This window comes from Thamnophis elegans, chromosome 2, assembly GCF_009769535.1.
Source record: "Thamnophis elegans isolate rThaEle1 chromosome 2, rThaEle1.pri, whole genome shotgun sequence".
In the NCBI taxonomy this organism is placed as follows: Eukaryota; Metazoa; Chordata; class Lepidosauria; order Squamata; family Colubridae; genus Thamnophis; species Thamnophis elegans.
The window spans coordinates 147235270-147257990 of NC_045542.1; the positions used below are offsets into that span (position 1 = coordinate 147235270).

The 22721-nt window shown below is 43.8% G+C and overlaps 1 protein-coding gene across 4 annotated transcripts; it reads right to left on the reverse strand.

Moving 5' to 3' along the window:
- Nucleotides 1–8656: 8656 nt before the first annotated feature.
- Nucleotides 8657–18830, reverse strand: LOC116502902 (acetylcholinesterase-like). 4 transcript variants are annotated; one of them, XM_032208909.1, is made up of 6 exons: nt 18722–18830; nt 17235–17403; nt 15800–15872; nt 12912–14405; nt 10597–10760; nt 8752–8842 (listed from the first exon to the last, which is right to left on the reverse strand). In XM_032208909.1, exons 4-6 carry the CDS (start codon nt 14348–14350, stop codon nt 8832–8834), a joined length of 1614 nt encoding a protein of 537 aa, XP_032064800.1. In that variant the 5' UTR covers nt 14351–14405; nt 15800–15872; nt 17235–17403; nt 18722–18830; the 3' UTR covers nt 8752–8831. The 4 variants fall into 4 exon arrangements, with proteins under 4 accessions (XP_032064797.1, XP_032064800.1, XP_032064798.1 ...); XM_032208907.1 differs by having other exon boundaries at nt 15759–15872; nt 18722–18829; XM_032208906.1 differs by lacking the exon at nt 17235–17403 and having other exon boundaries at nt 8657–8842; nt 15759–15872.
- Between the last annotated feature and the right edge of the window lie 3891 nt (nt 18831–22721).

Below are 22721 nucleotides of genomic sequence, written 5' to 3' on the forward strand. Positions count from 1 at the left end.
AAAAATAAGAATGCAATTAAAATACCAGAGAACCCCAAAGATAGTTCTCCCTAACAGGGATTGAATATGTACACATACATACATACATGCATATGTGTGTGTGTGCGCGCAAAATACAATAATTTGAGCCTGGTCACTTGTGCCTTGAATGAGAAATCTGGGTTGATTTGAATGATGATCTGTTTGTTTGTTTTCTTGGATGTCCATCCATGGTACTTTCCAGAGTCTTCTCCAACACCAAAGTTCAGGGGTGTCAATTCCCAGCCTGCTTCTTTCAAATCTAACTTTCACTTCACACGGAACACCATTCCTTGCACATTTCTGATCTTTGTAGGCAGAAGCACATCATGGTATTTAAATGTCTTTTCCAAGCCCTGCATGGCTGCACCATCAAATTAGTCTGTAGCGTATTTCTTGATGCTGCTTGCTCTTGAGCCTAAAAGGCAGAAGCTACCCTTCACTTATGAAGGTTATGAAGGGTATAATATGTTCATTGGGCAGTGTGATGAATACTGTAAAAATAAATGAATAAATTGCCAGTTCTGGTTGTTACACCTGTTATTAATTTGGTGCTTTTTATACTTCATTTTAGTTCCTTTTTTTTTTCACTGAATGTCTAATTAGGTATCACCAAAAGTCACCAAAACAGGAACAGTTTTAAGAAAAGTGGCTTGTTTCTCTCAATAGCTCTTTCAAGCAAGATTTAAGTTGGTTAATAACAAATAGGTAAGTCTTAATTAAGGAAGTAAAAACAAGAGGATCTTTGGGGGGAAATGATCATATCGTGGTGTAGTTCCTAACTGTAAGAGAATTTAAAGTAGGGTATGACTGAAGGCTTATCTTGGACTTGAAATCAGAATGCAGACTTCAATAAACTCACAGTAATGATAAATGGCATTTCATAAAAGGAGAATCCAAAGTAAAATGAACACAACATGGATGCATTTTCCTACAAAAGGAGACATTAAATACAACTGGTCCTTAACTTACGACTACAATCAAACCCGAGTTTTTGTCTCTAAGCACGGCAACTGTAAAATGAGTTTTGCCCAATTTTACAAGCTTCCTTGCGGAAGTTTTTAAGTCAAACACTGCAGTTGTTAAGTTAGTAACATGGTTATTAAGTCAATCTGACTTCCCCATTGATTTTGCTTATCAGAAGGTTGCAAAAGACACTGCAACCACTGATAAATGTGGATCAATTGCCAAGCATCCAAATGTTGACCCTGTGACCATGGAGTTGCTCCAATGGTCGTAAATGGGGAAGATGGCCGTAAGTCGCTTTTTTCAGTGATCTGATAATTTCTAACAATCACTAAACAAACTGTTGTAAGTCAAGGACTACCTGTACAACTGTAAATTATTCCAGTGGAGGATTGTAAAACAGCAGAGGTCAACTTGACCATGCAAACATTTTAGTAAAGATCTGAAAATGAAAAGGATACCCAGGGGAGATATTTTTTTAAAAAGGCCAGTCACCAACAAAAGTAGAGATAAGTGATAGAAAGCAAACAATAACAATGGATAACAAGTGAAGCAAAACATTTTCAAATATGTTCTGACACATATGTATCGATTCCTACCCATTGTAGTTATACTCAGCATCCTTGATCATTGCTATTCTTTACACTATTGTAGGAGTGGGGAAATGATGGCCCCTTTATGACTTGAGGGAGCTCAGGAATTCTGGGAGTTGAAGTCCACAAGTCATAAAAGGAGCCGTAGTTCCTCCCCCCCCCCTGCCCTATTGGAACACTGCTGTTCTACAAGATTTCAACTTACTGTGAACTATTTGGATTCTTAAGCAACGCTGTCCCTTCTTTGGAAAGCAGATAGTGGGCTTCCTCTTGCAGCTTTTCCCAGCATTCTTCCGAGGACAATAGTGGCACTTCAAACTATATGCTGCAGAAGCAGAAAGACAAAACTCAGCTGGTTTGGTGGTTATAAGCTGTTGTGTATGAAGGGACCATGTTTTTATTTAATTTTGGAATGCTGTTGCACGCATTGGCTGAGGGTGTATTCTTCTTCAAGAGATCTGCTGGATGCAAGCAGCCATTTATTGGTGCCCACAAACTCTCCAGAATTGCAGTTTACATCAGGGGTGTCCAAGCTTGGCAAATGGCAATCCTCAAGAAATGTGGACTTTCAATTCGGAATAGAGCTGGAAGGGACTTGGAAATCTAGGGACTTGGAAATAGAGCCAAGGTGGCGCAGTGGTTAAATGCAGCACTGCAGGCTACTGCTAGATCAGCGGTTCAAATCTCACCGGCTCAGGGTTGACTCAGCCTTCCATCCTTCCGAGGTGGGTAAAATGAGGACCCAGATTGTTGGGGGCAATATGCTGACTCTCTGTAAACCGCTTAGAGAGGCCTGAAAGGCCTATGAAGCGGTATATAAGTCTACTGCTATTGCTACTGCTATTGCTATAAAAAAATCTTGTAACCCAGCCCCCTGCTCAATCCGGAGACCCTATATCAATGATGGCTAACCTTTTCATCCTTGCGTGTCGAAATTGCATGTGTGCCCACACCCATAATGCAATCCGCTCTGCCCCCCTGCACATGTACACACAACCTGCCTAACGCTCCCATGTGCATGCATGTGCACCCTCCTGTGCTCCCCCCCCCACGCATGCGCGCAAGCAGGGGTGGGATTCAAAAATTTTAGCAACCATTTCTCTGCCCAGTTGCAGGATGGGTGTGGTCATGGTGGGCATTGCCCACACAGCCTCTTGGACCACAGCGGGGGTGGGAGGAGAAGCATTTTCGCCCTCTGCAGGGTCCGGAGACTTTTCTTGAACCTACAGGAGGGTAAAAACAGCCTTCCCTGGGAGCCCAGGGGAGGCAGTTTTTGCCCCCCTGGGGGCTAGAGAAAACTCTTTGGAGTGTGGGGAGGGCAAAAAAATGGCCTTCCAGAAGTTCCAGAAGTTTGGTAACGGGCATTTCCAGATTTCCTGAACTTCTGGGAGACTCATTTTTTTGCCCTCCTACAGCCTCCCTGCTGGTTCTGCACTTACCTGGCATGCAAAATGGGCCACGTGGAGACTCATGTATGAGGGGAGGGGAGCGCAACAGAGACCCAAAAATCAGCTGGCCGGCTTGAGGCATGCACCCATGCATTGAAAGACTTTGCTGGATGTGAATGAGCAGAATTCGCAATCGATTAATAAAAGGATTTTTTGATCAGGACCAGGAGTTTGCATCATGCTCTTGGGAAGCCTAGGTCAGAAGATTACCTGAAATGGTTGGTCCTGGGACAGTCACCCTCTCTCATCTCCAGGAAGACAACAATGAACTACCCTCAAAAATCCTGCCCACAAAACTACTCCTTGTACCTGCCAGGAATAAAGACAGTCTTGAAGGCATATAATTGCAGTTTACCACGACTTACCTATGAGTGCAAAGCCAATGCAAATGCAAATTGTGAGATGAAGGACTCTCTGCATACTTAGACCGCCTTCTGAGGTGCCCCGGAGCATTTGGCTAAGGGCTCTTCAAGCAGACAACCTGTTTACTAAGCAAAATCTGGAGGAGGAATTTAGCCCTTGGTCCTCCTCCTGGGTAACTTATCATGACCATTAGGATCTGAATGAAATGGAATTCCTCAGGTCCTGAGTCTGTTTTGTACTAAGAACTGTAAGAAGAGGCACAGCTGAAACAAAGGAAGTGCCCTTTAAAGCACCTACCAATAAGCAAAGACTTTTTTTAAACATTAGAGTTTATTGCAATGTAAAGTACAGAAAAAAGGGGGAAATGGCCGCAAGGGAAAAAAAGCAAGTATATATACAGGTGTAGGTATGCTGGTCTTGTTGTATTCGGGTCTTTTCTCATGTAAGATTGAGATTGTCTTGGCAACGTTTCAGCGAGGTCCCACTCACCATCTTCAGGCTGGGTTTTGGGCTTAAAGTGTGGTTGGAGCTGCCGTCTTTCTATAAATCTTGGTGGGTGGGTGTGGAGTGCTGGCTTTGTTTCAGTAAGTGGAATGATTGGTCGTGTGGTTGTATCATGATTGGTAGATTGGTGCTGATTGGTGCTGGCTGTGTGTCTGTTGTTCTTTCATATTGTAACGGCCTGGGTGGTGGGTGGGGCTTGTTTGTTGACTAGGACTGGTTTCCAGATGTTTGGTAGGCAGGAGGTATTGTCATGTTTATTCATGTTGTGGGTGTGTTTATTTCGATAGCTTCTGTAATTATTTTCTTGTTGAAGTGTTCAGTTTTGGAGATTAACCTGGTTCCTTCAAAATTAATTTCACTCCACACCCATCCACCAGATTTATAGAAAGATGGCAGCTCCAACCACGCTTTAAGCCCAAAACCCAGCCTGAAGATGGCGAGTGAGACCTCGCTGAAACGTTGCCAAGACAATTTCAATCTTACATGGGAAAAGACCCGAATACAACAAGACCAGCGTGTGTGTGTGTGTGTGTAAGAATATATATTGTCTTACTTTGAGCATAAAGTCCAGAAATGAATAACTGAATAAATGTTTCTCTTTAATTAAAACAATGAGCATTGCTGTCTCCTTCAATAAGTAAAGACTGGAAGATAATTTTCCCTTTGATGTCACTAGAGATGCTGGTTTTTGAAGCATTCTCAAACCTTAATGCAACATGGCTTTGAGTTCCCTTTCTGGCTTCTATTTTGAATTTTGAACAAGCACTCAGACATTCAGAGGAATCCACCAGCTATAATTATTCTTTCCTCAACCAGAAGAAGAAGAAGAAGAAGAAGAAGAAGAAGAAGAAGAGAGGAGGAGGAGGAGGAGGAGGAGGAAGAGGAAGAGGAAGAGGAAGAGGAAGAAGAAGAAGACGAAGAAGAAGAAGAAGAAGAAGAAGAAGAAGAAGAAGAAGAAGAAGAAGAAGAAGAAGAAGATCAAGAATGGTTGCAGGAACTGGGTATGGCTAGTCCAGAGAAAAGAAGGACCAGGAGTGGCACGACAGCAGAGTTCCAATATCTAAGAGATTGCCACAAAGAAGAGGGAGACAAGCTATTTTCCAAAGCACCTAAAGGCAGAACAAGAAAAAAAGGATGGAAGCCAAGCAAGGAGAGAAACAACCTGGAATTAAGGAGGAACTTCCTGACAGTTAGAACAATTAATCCATTGAACAACTTGCCTCCAGATGCTGTGGATGCTCCAACACTGGAGGTTTTTAAGAAGAGATTAGGCAAGAATTCGTCTGAAATGAAACAAAGATACTGTGAGTTCTAGCCTTGACCATGAAAGCAGCTGGGTGACCTTGGCCAATCACTCTATCTCTCAGCCCAGCTCACCTCCCAGGATAATAGTTGTGGGGAAAATGGGAGGAGGAAGTAGTATTATGTTTGCCACAGTGGTGTGTTGCTGCCAGTCTACACCGGTTCTCGCGAACTGCTTGGTCACCGGACCTGGAGTGCCTGCCCCGGCCCAGTATACCTGGACGGTATTTTGTCCCTTCTGTCTCCCCGTGGTCAGAAAAGCAACTTCGGGAGGGTCCTTTGCTAGCAGGCAGGTTCTAGGATGCCTGCCGCCACCAAAGGACCTTCTCGGAGTTGCTTTTCTGAACACGGGGAAACGGACGGTGTTTTGTCCCTTCTGTCTCCCCGTGCCACCCGCTCGTCTGCATTCAAACCAGCCCCTGGCATGGGCTCTCTGGAGGGGGAGGTTCTTTCCAAAGACCAGCTTCTTTCCAGCACAACGATGGCCAGCGAAGCTCTTAGCGAAGGCAAGAATCCCGCCACTGCACCAGATTCAGCAAGCCATGAGGCTGTCAGAGAGAAGAGGGCAGCGCATGCCCGTGGGCTTGTGCAACAGCTGAATCCTCACCTCCTATTCTTCAGATGCTGCACAAGCCCACATGGCCTGCGCTGAACTCTTCTCTCTTGACAGCAGCCTGGTTAAAAAGAAGGACGAGGCTCTACTGGTCCGAAGCCCATCCACAGGGGGAGGGGTCTCCCTCGTGTTCCTCGTCTTCCTGGATGGGCTCCAGAATCATCACCAGCCTTAGAAATCATAGACGTGTGCGCACACCCCATAAAGCACAGCCTCGGAGACTTTGTAATGGTGGGAAACATGAAATGTTTTACTCAGAGGTCTAAATGATACTTAAAATTGCTGATGAAGAAAGGCCTAAAATGGGCATTTTCTGCATTACCGAGTAACCAAAACTAGCCCACACAACTGAAATCCAGAGGAGGAGTTTTTAATGTCATTAGTCAACATAGTGTCTCCCCTGAGTAGGCAGATGATGAGAACAAAGAGCAGCATTAAGTCCAGATCTCAAGAAGTAATCGTCCCGTTCTACTCTGCCTTGGTTGGATTCTTTGGAATACTGAGTCCTGTTCTGACACCTCAATGCCATCTAGAAAGGACTGACAAATTCACAAACCATAGATAGTTCAAAGGAGGGCTACTACATGATGGATGTCAAAGCAAACTGGGTATGTCTAGCCCGCAGAAGAGAACACTGAAGGAAATATCTACAATGTTGTTGGTAGACTTGTTCTCTGCAGCTCAGGAGGACAGGCCTTCAAGCAACAGGTTGAAATTATAGAGAAGGAGATTCAAGTTAGATATTGGAAGGGGTTTCTTGATGGTAAGAACTGTAAGCCAATGGAATAGGTGGCTTCTTCTGAGATCCTTTCCAACTACATGGAAGTGTAGAGCCGAGGTGGCGCAGTGGTTAGGGTGCAGTACTGCAGGCCACTTCAGCTGACTGTTATCTGCCGTTTAGCGGTTCTAATCTCACCGGCTCAAGGTTAACTCAGCCTTCCATCCTTCCGAGGTGGGTGAAATGAGGACCCAGACTGTGGGGGCGATATGCTGACGCTTAGAGAGAGTTGAAATCCCTATGAAGCGGTATATAAGTCTAACTGCTATTGCTATTGCTACATAATTCTGTGCACTCATGAGTTTTGCATAAGAACTATCTGGCAAAATTTCTCCTATTAATTTCTTCCTTAAATGTGTTGGACTGTTGTGTTGTTTGGTGTTGTGTGATGTTGTGTTATGTTATGTTATGTCATCCCCGGTGTCTGGTTAAATTTCCAACAAGTAGCAGACATGCTTTTAAACATCTTTGCTAATCTTGCCAGTGGTAACTATAAAACATTTTATATACATTTTCCTTATTGGCCATTGCCATTGTCAGTTTACAATTTCCCCTGCCCAAACGTTTTTGCCATTTGTCACCCCAGAACAACTAGACACAAGGACAGTTTTTCCCAAATGCCATCACTATGCTAAACAACGAATTCCCACAACACTGTCATATTACCTACGAAGACTGCATTACTATTCTTCTTCTCTTCCTTCCTAGTACTTATCTCTTCCCACTTATAACCATGTTTTTTGTATCTTTAAATTTTATATTATTTTTATTTGTTTCCTAATATGATTTGGCAGCTTATTAGTAACCTTGACTATTACTAAGTGTTGTATCTTTCTATTTTTATGTATTTTATTCTCCTTATGTACACTGAGAGCATATGCACCAAAGACAAATTCCTTGTGTGTCCAATCACACTTGGCCAATAAAGAATGCTACAATAAGGTTAATGACTTACATAGGAGTTGCAGGATCCAATCAGGGTCAGTCACCAGAGGACCAGAGGCTTTTTCTTCTGAACTTTCAGACTCGTGCTGGAGCCCATTCTCAGGGGAACTTCCCTCTGGCAAAGTGTGTGTGTGCCTCACCCACCCAGATTTGATCCTGCAACATTATCCTGGGACATGTATTTTTGCCTTCATTCATTACACAGGAGACTTTGAGGAGCCATTTACATAATAATCAAAAGGACAGAAGCAAGTTATCAGTCAATGAAGTTAAGACTACAGGTAGTCCTTGATTTACCTCCATTCATTTAGTGAGCATTCAAAGTTACAACTGCACGAAAAAAGTGACTTATGACCATTTTTCACACTTATGACTATTGCAGCATCCCCACGGTCACATTATCAAAATTCGGAGGCTTGGTAATTAAGCTCATAGTTATGACAGTCGCAGTGTCCTGGGGTCATGTGATCATCTTTTGTGAGCTTCTGACAAGCAAAGTCAATGGGGAAGACAGATTCACTTAACAACCGTGTAACTAACTTTACAACTGATGCAGGACTGCCATTCTGCTGCACCAGCCATGTTTTGCAAGATGCCAGTCTGCCATAGGCAATGGGAGGAGAGAGCTGCGGGGAGGTAAAGGGGTGGGTGGGTGGGTTTGGATGAAGGGACTTGAAGCTACTCTTTGTGCCGTCCCATGGGAGCCACTTGACATTCCAAGGTCATGGAATGGAATATGAAACTGTCCAGCCTACCAAGCCTTGTTACCAAAACAATTTGTTTGAATGTAGTTGGACACTTTCAGATAGCCAGGGAAAGAATTGGGAGAAGGAAAAGTTCACTAGATGTTTTGACCACGAAACTTCAGATCTGGCTTTGTTACTGTGTAATCACTTGCCTTTAGTAAAGTATACTTTCATTAACAATGGATTGGGGAGTCTTTTTTTCCCCTAACTGATCAAGTTGGGACAGCTTATAAACTGTATGGCTCACTTAATAACTGGCAAGAAAAGTTATAAAGTGGGGCAAAACTCACTTAACAACTGTCTTGCTTAACAACAGAGATTTTTGGCTCAATTGTGGTCGTAAGTCGAGGACTACTTGTACACTGCACAAAACCATGCACTCGATGTTCCCATCACACTTTTATTTGAGTATGATTTTTAAGCAAATTCTCTCTGTTCACATCCACTTTCACTTGTTCTCCGTATATCTCTTTCACTATATTTTCCAGTACACAGTTGACAGTAAAGTAGCCTGAGAATTCCTTTCATTAAATTCTGGTCAGGGTGGTCGTTGATTTAGTCTGCACCTGGCAAAGGGAAAAAGAAAAAAAATTATTAGAGCCACTACTGTGTAACTGTCAGTGATTCCACAATGTACGTAGAGGAGTAATGATACAAAAACAGCAGAGTTCAGTGGAGTTTCCTTGTACAAATACTTTGCAGAAACATCGGCATAATATCACCCTACTTAAAATAGCACAACTGCCTTGTCCATTTTCAAGCTTCTCGCAGTTTAATCAAATCACAATCAAAAATATTCAGATTTATACCATTCAGTGGCCTAAAGCTAGGGATGAAACATGGAGACTATGAGTTCTACTCCCACCATAGCCATGAAAGTCAGCTGGGTGGCTTTGGACCAGTCATTCTCTCTCAGCCCAACTGAACCTCAAAAGGTTGTTGTGGGGAAAATAGGAGGAGGAAGGAGTACATGCCAGGGTTCCAAGTAACACCTCCAACGAAAGAAGACTCAGAGCAGAGGCGGATTGCAAATCTCGGTGCTACTGGCTTGCACGTGCTTGCGCGAGTGCTCACGCACATGTGCAACATTTCTGTGCAGGCGCAGAAGTGTCCAGGTAGGTGGGTGGAGCCCCCACCATCACCACCACTACCAGTTCACGCGATCTGAGCCGAACCGGGAGCAACCCAACTCTGACTCCGAAGCTTGAGTTTCCTCAAAGTTCCATTTTACTAGAGATGTCATATTGGCACATCTGGGAAAACCCAAATGTGAAAGGTTCCTGGTTTTCCCTACCCAAAAGAAAGTTCAAGTCCCTGCCCAGCACCCACAGGTCCATCACACGGTTCAGTCAGGCTCCATCCCAACTGGAGATGCCTCCCAGTCAGGCCACTCCAGGTGCAGGGCAGGATGTCCTTGACTCTCTGAGAAAGGAATGATATTTAGACTATATATCTCCCATACTCCATATAATTTCCCCTCCCATTTTCCCACAGCAGAAAATGTGGCAGGCCTGAAGGCCCAATGCAAAGGATGGCTTCCAGCCCTGACAATATAGGTAACCCTCAAGCTACAAATGTAATGGAGCCTGCCAATTACATTCATAACTCGAGGATTCATAGGAGTGAATCATGTAACTGGAACATGATCACTCCCTGCTTTTGCCCATGCATTTGGGAATAAAATGTGTGGGTTGTTAAGTGCACAAGGTGCTGTATCTCAGGGTGGGGAAGGCCATGGGGGGTTAGTGTTGGAACAGTTCCCCAAGGCCTCCCCACCTCCCCCACTTCCCCCCCGCACAAGATCATGGCCCCTACAACATTTCACTCCCAGCACAAAAAGCATTTGCAATCTGACCAGATGCTGGGAGCAAAATCATCCTGCTCTCCTCTCCTTCAAAGGCAAAGGAACCACAGCAGGGAGGAGACATCAAGTGAGTGAGTCTGGTGCAGCAGGATGGGAGTGGGGAAGCATTTGTGGGAAGCACGGGGGGGGGGGAAATAGGGTGAATGTTACAGTGCCTCTGTTCAAGAGTTCTGTTTGTAAGGGCTAATGACGGCTCTGGTGCTACAATATTCATGATTTCAGGACTTGGTTGTAAACACTAGGGGGCGCTTAATCCTGACATAATCCAAAATATTCTGATTTACCACCATTCAGTGGCACAAGGCGAGTGATACATGGCAAAGCACCCTTTTCATTAGAGTTACCAAATCTGGAGACCAATTGAGATCAAATGCATCTTTGGCAACGACGTATGATAAGAAAATGAGTGATGTGAAGTGATTTGAGTTGACATAAAGGAATGGAGTAGTAACTCACCAATTCTTGTTGTGTTATAAACGTGGGTTTCTAAAAATCTGCAGTGCTCACGTGGCAAAAACTGCATGATTTGAGGTGCCTCTGTGCTGATATGGTAGACGTTTTGTTCCGTAGCATTGTAATGTGGCCATTGAACTTCACCGGGTGTGAATTTGGAGGGATTTCTGTCAAGGAAATAAAATGATCAGATTACAGGCAACAGACAACTTGAACTACAAGATTAAGGATACAATGACTGACAGGTCACATTCCCTCCTGATGAGCATTTTGAAGTGGTATTAGTTTTGCTTATTTCCAAATCAATTATTTTCAGCAGTGGAAATCAGTCACAAGGCAGATCGCAGTGCCTAGAGAAATGTACAGTATAGACCAGTGATGGCGAACCTTTTTGGAAAGGTGTGACAAAATTGTGCATGTGCATGCTATCACGCATACGCATGTGCCCACACCCACAATTCAGCGCTCCCCGCCCACCTGTGCATGCACACACAACCCCTGCCCCTTGCATGCACGCACGACCCTCCCCACATGGGGGGAGTTTTTGCCCTCTCCAGGCTCCAGAGACTTTCCTGAAGCCTGGGAAGGGTGAAAACGGCCTCCTTCAGTCCCCCGGAGGCTCTCTGGAAGCTAGAAATGGATCATTTCAGAACTTCTGGTTGGCCCATTGAGCCTGTTTTTCGCCCTCCCCAGGCTCCAGAGGCTTTACTGAAGCCTTGGGAGGGCAAAAACAGCCTTCCCTGGCCCACCGGAAGGCCAAAAATCAGCTGGCAGGCACACATATGTTTCAGGTTTCAGGTTTCGTTTTATTTATATGCCGCCCTATTCCCAGCGGGACTCAGGGCGGCTCACAAACCCAAGAGGGGAAGGGAAACACTAGAACTACAAATACAAGTATTTAAAATAACCAACAGACACACAATCGAGAGGGGAAGGGAACTCATCACGGGTATATACTATTCATTCCTTCTGGAATAGAAGTTGATGTGAGCCAAAATAGACATTGGTTAAATTGTCACTTTAGCATCAGAATAACAGAGTTGGAAGGGATCTTGGGGAGTCTTCTAGTCCAATCCTCTGCTCGAGCAAGAAACCTTATGCCCCATTTCAAACAAATGGTTGTCCAATCTCTTCTTAAAAACCTCCAGTGTTGGAGGACTCACAACTTCTGGAGGAAAGTTGTTCCACTAATTAGATTTAGATTTAGATTTAAAGTTTATTTATATGTCGCCCTTTTCCCTGGGGGGACTCAGGGCGGCTTACAACTTAAAAGGGGGGGGGAGACAAACTTTTAACATATAAGACAAATACATAATTAAAACACAACATTCATACTATTCGGGCGGGTTGTAGTCTTAACCCCAGGCCTGACGGGATAGCCAGGTTCTGAGGGCTGTGCGGAAGGTCTGGAGGGTGGTGAGGGTACGAATTTTCATGGGGAGATCGTTCTACAGGGTCGGAGCTGCCACCGAGAAGGCTCTCCTCCGCGTGGTTGCCAGTCGACATTGACCGGCAGATGGGACTCAGAGGAGGCCTAACCGGTGAGATCTAATAGGTCGTGTGGAGGTAATTGGCAGTAGGCGGTCTCTCAAGTATCCAGATCCACTACCATGGAGGGCTTTATGGGTGGCAAGTAGCACCTTGAAGCGCACCCGGAGATCGACAGGTAGCCAGTGCAGCTCGCGGAGGATAGGTGTTATGTGGGTGAAACGAGGTGCACCCACAATCGCTCGCGCAGCGATAATTAATTGTTCTCACTCTCAGGAAATTTCTCCTTAGTTCAAGGTTGCTTCTCTCCTTGATTAATTTCCATCCATTGCTTCTTGTCCTGCCCTCAAGTGCTTGGATCTTTTTTGTGGTGGATATTGGAAGATTGCTATCATGTCACCCTTAGTCCTTCTTTTCATTAAACTAGACATACCCAGTTCTTCCATACTGTCTACCTAATACAAATACCAGAACAGAGGTGGGTTCCTACCGGTTTGCACTGGTTCGTCCGAGTACGTAGTAACTCGGCCACCCACGCACCCAAATCAATTCTATTGGTGGCTGTACCATTCTTGATTTTCGGTTCTGCGCATGCGCAGAACAATCTCCATTGCAGAAATGTAATTTTTTCCCCTTTTCTAATGTTCTGTGCGCATGCAGACCTTTTTAGGTGTAAATGTACACATGCACAGAGTGCGCATTTAGTGTGCATGTGAGTGAAGCGAACCAGCAGTAATGCTGGTAGCAACCCACCCCTGTACCAGAACCCCAAACTCGTGGAAGAAATGCCCTAATGCTGTGCTTAAGCACATCTCATAAGTGTGTCTTACCCGCTTCTGGCAAACTGGGCCCAGTAGTGCATCATCCGTTGACTTAGTACCCTGTCGGCGTTTTCATCTGATTGATTGAGTCCTGGAAGTGACGAGAGGGTTCCAAAGAGAAAAGGGACCTCAACTCCATGAGCTGCACCCATCCATTCTTGCCAGACGGAAGTCGAAAGTTGGTGATTGAAGGAGTAAACAAACACAGAGCCCTCCGCTGCTACCATCCTTGCGGCAAGTTCAAGGAGTGAGCACACAAAATAGTGATCTCTGCTAATATGAGCCACGATCTGACGGTTGGGATTTGACCCTTCACTGTACTTCAGCACTACAGCCTCGGAAAAATCTTCTTCAAAATCTCGGAATATGATGTCTATAGCTGATAAGGCCTTCTCCCAGATCCTGTTTTTGTCATCGTCTCCATTGTTCAGAGCTCGAGGTGTAAAGACTGTGCCATCCTCCCTTGTAATACCTATAAGTAGTGGCTTTGCTGGAATTTTCCCCTTCTGTAGAATTCTCTTTGGATCTTCAGGAAGGAAATCCCCATCGAAAGTGGGTAAGAAATAAGAACTGAAATTCAGAAACACAGTGGCTTCCTTATTTTGGAGACAGCTCATCACGGCACTGTCGTTCCCTTCTCTGCAGTTCAATAGATCAATTACATTAACGGCACGTTCCCGGATCTTTTCAGGTGGCATCGAAGCCCAGGGTGCATTGGGGGCGCCACTCTGGAGCACCGCTCGGTCAAAAAGGGATTGGCTTATAGGAGAGAGGAGGTGGAAACCCACAGAGGCTGCTCCAGCACTGTGGCCAATGAGAGTCAACTTATTTGCATCTCCACCAAAGACCGCTGCATTTTCCTTCAACCAATTCACAGCCAGATATTGGTCCCATAAGCCCATGTTCCCTGGGGCTCCCGGTGGGAAGGAAAAAAATCCCCAGATTCCCACCCGGTAGTTCAGAGATGCCACAATGACATTTTCAGTAGCAGCTAATGTTGACCCATTGTATAAGTCCGATGACCCTGAACCAACAGTAAATCCTCCACCATGGATCCAAACAAGGATAGGGACTGACCTAGAAGGCTGGGGGTGAGGCACCCAGATATTGAGGAAAAGACAGTCTTCCGAATGGGGCTTATTGGCAACCCATATCTTTGAAGGATAGTTAAAAATGGTCCATTGGTGACAAGGTTTCCCAAAGTGGGTAGCCTCCAAGACATGGCTCCACGGTTGATGTGGGACAGGTTTCTGGAAGCGCAGTCTCCCTACCGGAGGCTCAGCATATGGAATTCCTAGATAGGCATTTACAGCACCGGATCTAGTTAGGACTCTCATGCCTTTAATGGATCCAGAACTGGTGACCACCAGGGTGTCATTTTCAGCAATGTCACCAGAAATCAGTTGGCAGAAGCAAAGTCCCAGGAATGCATGGAGGAGAATAGGCATGGCAGCAATCGGAACGAATATGACCCAGGATCAGAATTTACACCTTGGCTCCAATCTGTTGAAAGAGAGAAAGAGACCAACACGAAAACAACAACACCCACTGTAATATCTAGCCCATCATCTTTAGTCATTGGTCAATGAGGTACAGCATAGGGCAGTACCTGGCCCCAGAAGACAAATAGGGTTGCAGTTGGTTCGGGAATTCTTCCAGGAATGGTAAGACTATGGGCTAGCCTGGGAAATAGGAAAGCTATCTCCAAAGAAGGAAATGTGGAGGCCTTCCATATTTTTGCTGGAAAAACTACAAAGATGTGTGAATGAAGCCATCCGAAAGCAAGTTTAACTCAAAAGGTCCTGTCCACCATGTGGATCAGTCAAACCTGAAGACATTTGTTTATATTTCATGTTTCCAGACCAGGAGTGTCAAACTCGATTTCATTGAGGGCCGCATCAAGGTTGTGTTTGACCTTGAGGGGCTGGAGTGGGTGTGGCCAAGATGGGCGTGGCCAACTCGGTGTCACTCGTGTTTCCCAAGCTCCATTTTCAGCTGCAACAGCCTCCTGCCAGCAAAAACAGAGCTTGGGAGGCCTGCCCACGGCCGTCATAAGCTCCGTTTTCAGCTGCGACTGCCTCCTGCAAGCCTCTACCAGTGAAAATGAAGCTCCGTTTTCACTGGCAGAGGCACCGGTCCTTTGCTGTTTCCAAGGCGGCCCCACCGGCCGGATCCAACCTGTGGCCCTTGAATTTGACACCCCTGTTCTAGACAATCCATCTCCCCCATATTTCTAAACATACTAAAGTTTAAAATCAATAAACATTCACAGCTGGTCAATAGTTAAAATAAGAAATGATTATGCACGCCTGAGAGTCCCCATTTGCATGATATTCAGTAAATATGCCTCATACACTAGTTTTAGACCTCTGGCTGCAAAAACTGTGAGACTAGTTTATGACACTTTGTGGAGAAGAATTATCCAGTTCTGGTGTTCCAGGATAGATTGCCATACGAAGGAGAAAAGGAAATGCAATTATGCAACTAAAAAAGGTAGTTTTTCGGGATCTGTTGCTCCATGACAGCTGAAAGATACCACTGATTTAACCAACCTTGAACTTCTTTAGCAAATAAAGCCGTAGCTGTTCAACAAAGCTGTGGCCTTTGGGAATTTGCATCATCTTGTTTTGCTCATTTGGGTTAAAAAGAAATCCTACCTCTTGGGATACATAATAAGTAGTAAGGCCTAATGATCAACATTAACAACACATAGAAAGATGCATGCCCCTGTTCAATATTTCCTGTCAAGGAAGATTCATCTAAATACACAATTAATTTCCAAAACACTAAACAAAGTAATGGAGCGGAGGTGCATGAGGCTAAAAGAAGATTTTATCTTCCTTTCTGGGGCCATACCTTCTCTCCTTTTTTCACCTCCTACTTTGAAGTACACAGACCTTCTTTTCACCACAAATTCACATCTGTTCTCCCTTGGAGACCGTCTTGCTCCTCAGAGATTCCTGTGGTCAGCTGAAAGGGGAAAAAAAGTAGGTACAAAAAAAATCAGATGGTTACAGCAGCAGAACAATAAATGAATGAATTAAAGTGTGATATAACCTGGCAGGTATTTGAAAAATAAAAGAAAAAGGGGCTGAGTGCTAGATTCTTGTTATACCAGTCTGGAAGGAAAGAGAAACAAAGAAAATACTTGAAAAGACAAAAGCAAAATGGAGAGAGAGATTAAGGAAGAGATAAAGATGTATTTTAGACAGCAGGGAAATGATAAGGAAAACTGGAAAGCAGCAAGCCTGTCTCAAACAGAAAAACCAAACCAAATAAAATGTAGATGAGTGACAATACAGAATACAGGACAACAGAGTTGGAAGCGACCTTGGAGGTCTGCAAGGGAGGAAATGGCCCCGATTTCCTTCACAAGGCACACCTGGGGATGGAATTTAAAGGAGAGGAAAATGGGAGGGGCGATTTTGGGAACAAATGCTGAGATCATCTGATGTTAACTCTTTATCTGAGTTCCTGGCATCCTTCTGACTGGTTTGACTTACTGCTACTTCACTTCTGGAACTCCTTATCTTGCTCACCCTGCCAGATTAATTATCTTATCTTGCCTTGTTGGATTTATAGTTGGAAGTTTTCTGCTTACAACGTTTGAACTTAAGTATTTTCAGTCAAAGGTGGTTACAGTTTTGTGGAAGAGTTTTTCTCCAGACCGGAGAGTTGAAAAGGGCGTTTGGGGCACAGTTGGTGTAAATAAAGGGACTCATACTGGTTCCCTGGCTGTGTTGCCTTTGTGCCACACCCTGGTCATCACAAAATGATTGTTAATCAAGGATTACCTGTAGTTGGAGGGTTGGCAGCAGGCTTATGTCAAAGGAATTGAAAGGAGTCGAAATGGATCCTTCTAGATCAGAGCTGTCAAACTCGCTGGCCATGGGCCAGATATGTCACACACTGGCCATGCCCATCCCTGTTTTAGTGAAGGAGGAACAAGTCGCAATACATCACATGGTGACAATGTGACGACATGAGTTTGACACCCCTGTTCTAGGTGATCCCATTATGAGTCAGTTCCTTAAACTCAAAACCAGCCACTATGTTAAACAACAACTACACAAACAACAACTGCTGAGGAGACTGCCTTCTACTATGTACATACCAAGGGCATTGACCACTTGAATTTTGCTTACATGTGAAGTGAAAAAAGCATTTCAGTTAAGAGTGCCTGCCAGAGAGATAAGATTGATGGGAAAGCGAATAAAACAAGTGCCAGAGATAGCTAATAATATTCCTGGCTATGAATAACAGCAGTAGAATCTTCAAGAAGAAATTAAAAGCTATTGCTTATGTGGAGCACTTGGCAGATTAGATACTTACCGCTAGTAATAATAATATTTCCTAGCATGTGATTGTTCCATCATGAATATTTGTTTCTTAAGAACAGTGCCAGCAGGCACCTGCACAATCATTTCCTTCTTCTTTCCTCCTCGTAATTGAAGTGTCATAATTATTTTTGGAAAGGATAGGGTTATAAACATACCGTAAGCTATGAAGCAACAAGGAAACCATACTATCAAACTAGTATCGAGAGTAAAAATAATGCATTATATAATGTGAAAGTAAAAACAGTAGACAGTAAGATTGTGGTGAGATCTAAGGTCATCCCTTCATCTGCCTTTAAGAATTATATACAATACAATACAATACAATACAATACAATACAATACAATACAATACAATACAATAGCAGAGTTGGAAGGGACCTTGGAGGTCTTCTAGTCAAACACACGTTTCTGCCTATGCAGGAAACTCTACATCACTTCAGACAAATGGCTATCCAACATCTTCTTAAAAACTTCCAGTGTTGGGGCATTCACAACTTCTGGAGACAAGCTGATTAATTGTTCTAACTGTCAGGAAATTTCTCCTCAGTTCTAAGTTGCTTCTCTCCTTGATTATTTCCACCCATTGCTTCTTGTTCTACCCTCAGGTGCCTTGGAGAATAGTTTGACTCCCTCTTCTTTGTGGGAACCCCTGAGATATTGGAACACTGCTATCATGTCTCCCCTAGTCCTTCTTTTTATTAAACTAGACATACCCAATCCCTGCAACCGTTCCTCATATGTTTTAGCCTCCAGTCCCCTAATCATCTTTGTTGCTCTTTTCTGCACTCTTTCTAGAGTCTCCACATCTTTTTTACATCGTGGCGACCAAAACTGAATGCAGTATTCCAAGTGTGGCCTTACCAAGGCATTATAAAGTGGTAATTAGAAAGTCTTCATGTCAACAAAAGTGACGCTAAACAAGAGTGTCCAAACTCTGCAATTTTAAGACTTGTGGACTTCAACTCCCAGAATTCCACAGCCAGAATTCTGGAAGTGGAAGTCCACAAGTCTTAAAGTTGCCAAGATTGGACATCCCTGTTCTAAAAGTATCATAGTAAAATTGGTTTCGGTCCATTGTCCTCATTACTGGGACACCTGGAGAGAAGCCTTGAATAGTGAACTGAGGGATGCCCTGGATGGTACCCACCAACCACCTTTTCTTCCTTACTTGCTGACAAAAATATGGGGCAAACGTTATGAAGGCAAGAGGAAGTATGGCGATTGCATCTTGGCTTGTGAAGAGGCTTCGTTTGACTTGATCTGGTTTTCCTTTGCTTTCTCCAAAATACCCTAAAACTCCCAACTGGCACACAAACCTGAAAATAAGACAGCAGCAAATTCATCTCATTCCACCTCTTCCTAGGGCAACATTCTTGGGGTAAACCCCACCCTCCTTTCTGCAGCATCATGTGCCCCCCCCATAAACAATTCAATATCCAACTTCCAGAAGAAGACAAACGCCATTCAGCACGGTCTTACCTGCCCAGTTCTGTTCCTACAGGCTCTGCCTTGTTTTGTGTGATACAACTCTGAGAAAAACAGAGAGAAGTTTGCTCCCTGTTGTTGTTCCTCCTTCTGCCCTTTGGTACTGTTTGCTGCCTGCCTCTTACCTGAAATGGCCCCTAATAAGCCTCCCACCCTGTGAAAACCTGGTTTCCCTTCCCTTTTTGGCTCTCATGCATTCATTCAGAATTTTCTCAAGGGGAAGGAGGAAAGGAAGGAATTGAAGTAATGGCCAGGATTGTACGTTCTTGCCTTGAGAAGGGCTAAGCTGAAATTTCTTAGAAGAATTTTCTACAGACAGTCCTTGACTTACAATCGTTCATTTGGTGACCATTCAAAGTTATAACACCAACTAGCTGATAACCCGGTGTTGCCTGGGTATTTATGCCTGGGTGTTGCCTGGGTATTTAGAGCCGAGGTGGCGCTGTGGTTAGGGTGCAGTACTGAAGGCCACTACAGCTGACTGTTATCTGCAGTTCAGTGGTTCTAATCTCACCAGCTCAAGGTTGACTCAGCCTTCCATCCTTCCGAGGTGGGTGAAATGAGGACCCAGACTGTGGGGGCAATATGCTGACTCTGTAAACCGCTTAGAGAGGGCTGAAAGCCTTATGAAGCGGTATATAAGTCTAACTGCTATTGCCATTGCTATTGCTATTTATCCCAATCCTATATTAGACAGGATTGGCACTGTCAAGTGGCAATGTAAGTGTGGAATGGGCTGTCCTCCCTCCTTCCATGAACGTCACTGCAATTCCTGAAGAGGTGATGGTTAGAGCAACTTCTCCCTGAGCCCTGATTTCAGTGACAATTAAATTAGTTAAAAATATTGTCCCTGTACTCCCAGAAGCATAATTTGTAACATTGGATTTTCCCCCTTACCAGAGAGAGACTCCTTGTGGAGTACTGTGAAGCCGTTACCACGACAACTCCACTGCACTGTACAGTAGAATCCATTTTAAGGCAGTACAGTAGAAGCCATTTTAAGGCACAACAGACTGTAACTTAACAGAACACACACTCCGAGGCGTGTTAGGGGTGTCTCATCTCCACAGTATTTTTTTCCAGAGAATAAGTTATCTGTGTACTAAGTTTCGTTGAAATTGCTTGTGGCGTTCCAGAATTATGCTGGAACACACACACATACAGCCATTTATATAAAGAGAGAGATGGAAATAGTGACTTATGACAATTTTTCAACCTTGTGACTGTTGCAATATCCCCATCATCATGTCATCAAAATTCACATGCTTGGCAACTGGTGTGTATTTAAAATGGTTGCAATGTTTCAAAATGAATCCATGCTGCTGTAGCCAGCTTTTCATTTGTCAGCTTGCCTAAGGTGACCAGATGTCCCGATTTCAGCGGGACAGTCACAATTTATAACAGTTTGTTCCGTGTCCCGGGGCGTTTTTAAAAAGTCCCGATTTTCTGGCTTCATGTTGAAAGCCCAGTGGATTTGCTTAAGAAATCCTAACCGGGGCAAGACAAAAGACACTCTGTCTAACTAACCTCTCTCTCTGTCTCAGTACTTCCATTGAAGATATTAAAACGTTAAAGCAACAAAACGGACCCCCCCGCCCCTTTTACCTCATTTTATAAGAAAAAATGACCATGTACCATAGAGCTGCAGGAAATACTTGGCTAGAGAAGCCACGAGTGTTACTTCCTGGATTTTCCGGAGGGGAGGGGCACGGAGGTTGGAGGTCGGCTCGTGTGGCAAAGTTTCTTTGAAAAATATTTCCCTGACTAATTTCACCATTTTAATTTGCTCAGTTCTTTGTATTAACATCTATATAATTCTGGATTGACTTGGAGTGCTCACTTGTGCCTGCTGGTAAGTGAGCTGGGTTTTTTCTTTTATTTTTTAATGTATTTTAAAATAATATTTTATTTATTGTCCATAGGATTTTTTAAAAGTTTTATTCTGTGTGGATTCTTTTTTTAAATTGTCTTAGACTATTTTAAAAAAGATTCTATCCAAAATAAATTGAAGTGAAACCATTTTTAAAAATTCTATGCACAATACTTTGAAATGTTTTACTTCAATTTGTTCTGTGTGGATTCTATTTTTAAATTGTCTTAGACTATTTAAAAAAAGATTCTGTCCAAAATACAAAATACCAGCTGCAGTTATTCACTTAAGAACTGTGGCAAGAAAGGTGGTATAGTGACCAAAGTTACAATGGCATTGAAAAAAGTGACTGATGACCATTTTTCACACTTAGCAACCATTTTCACATTTAGCAACCATTGCAGCATCCTCATGGTCACGTGATCAAAATGTTGATGTTTGGCAAGAGTTACAATTTATATTTGTAAATTGTAGTTATGTTGAAATAAAAAAAATTACAATACTATTTTTGCGTTATATGAAAATTTTTGTTGCTCCGTATAAAATTTTTAATCAAGCCCCCCCCCTAGGTCAAAGGTGTCCCTCTTTACCAATCTGAAAATCTGGTCACCTTAAGCTTGCCACACACTATTGGAGGTAGGGGTGGGGGGGGAAGAAGCTTGGAATGTGGGACCAGACAATAACAACAGATCATCCCATGGGAGCCAAGTTCATCCCAACAGGTGCTGGTCAAAGATGTGAAGGAATTACCAGAGAGACACCAGAATGCCTAATTCAGGGATATCAAACTCAAGGCCTGGGGGCCAAATGCGGCCTGGGGGTATTTAGATCTAGCCATGGAACTGCCCTGGAAACAGCAAAAGACCAGCCCACACTGCTTCTGCCTGTAAAAACAGGTTCCCAAGCTCCATTTTCAGTTGCCACAGCCTCCTGCGACCATTTACCAGTGAAAAAGGAGCATACTTGGCTCTCCCAAGTTCCGTTTTCACTGGCAGAGGGTTGTAGGGGGCCGTGGCAGCCAAAAACAGAGCTTGGGAACCTGTTTTTGCTGGCAAAGTGCTGGGGTCACCACAGGGACCATTGACAGGAGTGTCGTTGAACTGGCCACACCCACTCTGGCCACGCTCACCCTGGCCCCCCGAGGTCAAACAAACCCTGATGCGGCCTTCAACAAAATCAAGTTTGACACCCTGGCCTAATTGGACAATGTGACCTGTGACACGGAGGAAGGGAGAATAGCTATTTTTTAATTATACGAAAACCATGGGAAATAAGAGTTAGCTTTGGTTTCATATGTGCCGAAATTATGTACTCAGTAAAATTGTTCTTAGAGAAAGATCTGATCGTTTCAGAGTGCTGACTTGGTTGGGTTTATCAGTAGGAATCTTTTTTTTAACAGCTTATTTATATGTTTTTGCATTACATACACAAATGCTTAGTGAACAGCGTATTATCTGGATCAATTTATTTTTATACAATTACACATTTCCCACTCCTAATTTCTACCTCTGCTATCCTCTGCCATGCGCAAGATGGTGTCCTGTCGCGTTTGAGGAGAGCTTCGGGGAGATGATTGTCCTTCTCGTGGGCTTGTAGGGGTACCCTATCCCATCGTTGGTTCCAGGTCTAGCTATGAGAACTTCCTGGGACCTCGGGGATACCCTTGAGCTGCGATTTACTGCTTCGTAGCCAGAACATCGTGAGTGAAAGTGGGTGGCTGGTGGTGAGAGGAGAATGAAGATCATCAGCGGATGCCGGTGTGGGTGTGGTCAGCGGCTGCGGTGGGACGCCTGGCTTGGGATCTCTGCAGCCAGCGTTGATGTGCTAATTTCTACCTCTGCTATCCAACCATGTATAAAACAAGTCCCATGTTTGAAAATACTCTGTATATTCTTTTTCTTTAATTTTTAGTGTCAGTCTGTCCATTTCTACGCAATCTAATTTTTAAAAAAAATTATATCATCCTCTGTAGGTGCTTCTTCATTTTTCCAGTACTGTGCAAATATAATTCTTGCTACTGCGAAGACATATAGCATTTTTAACATGTAACATATATATTTTTAATTACATCATCCTCTGCAGACGTTTCCTCATGTTTCTAGTACTGTGCAAATAGAATTCTTG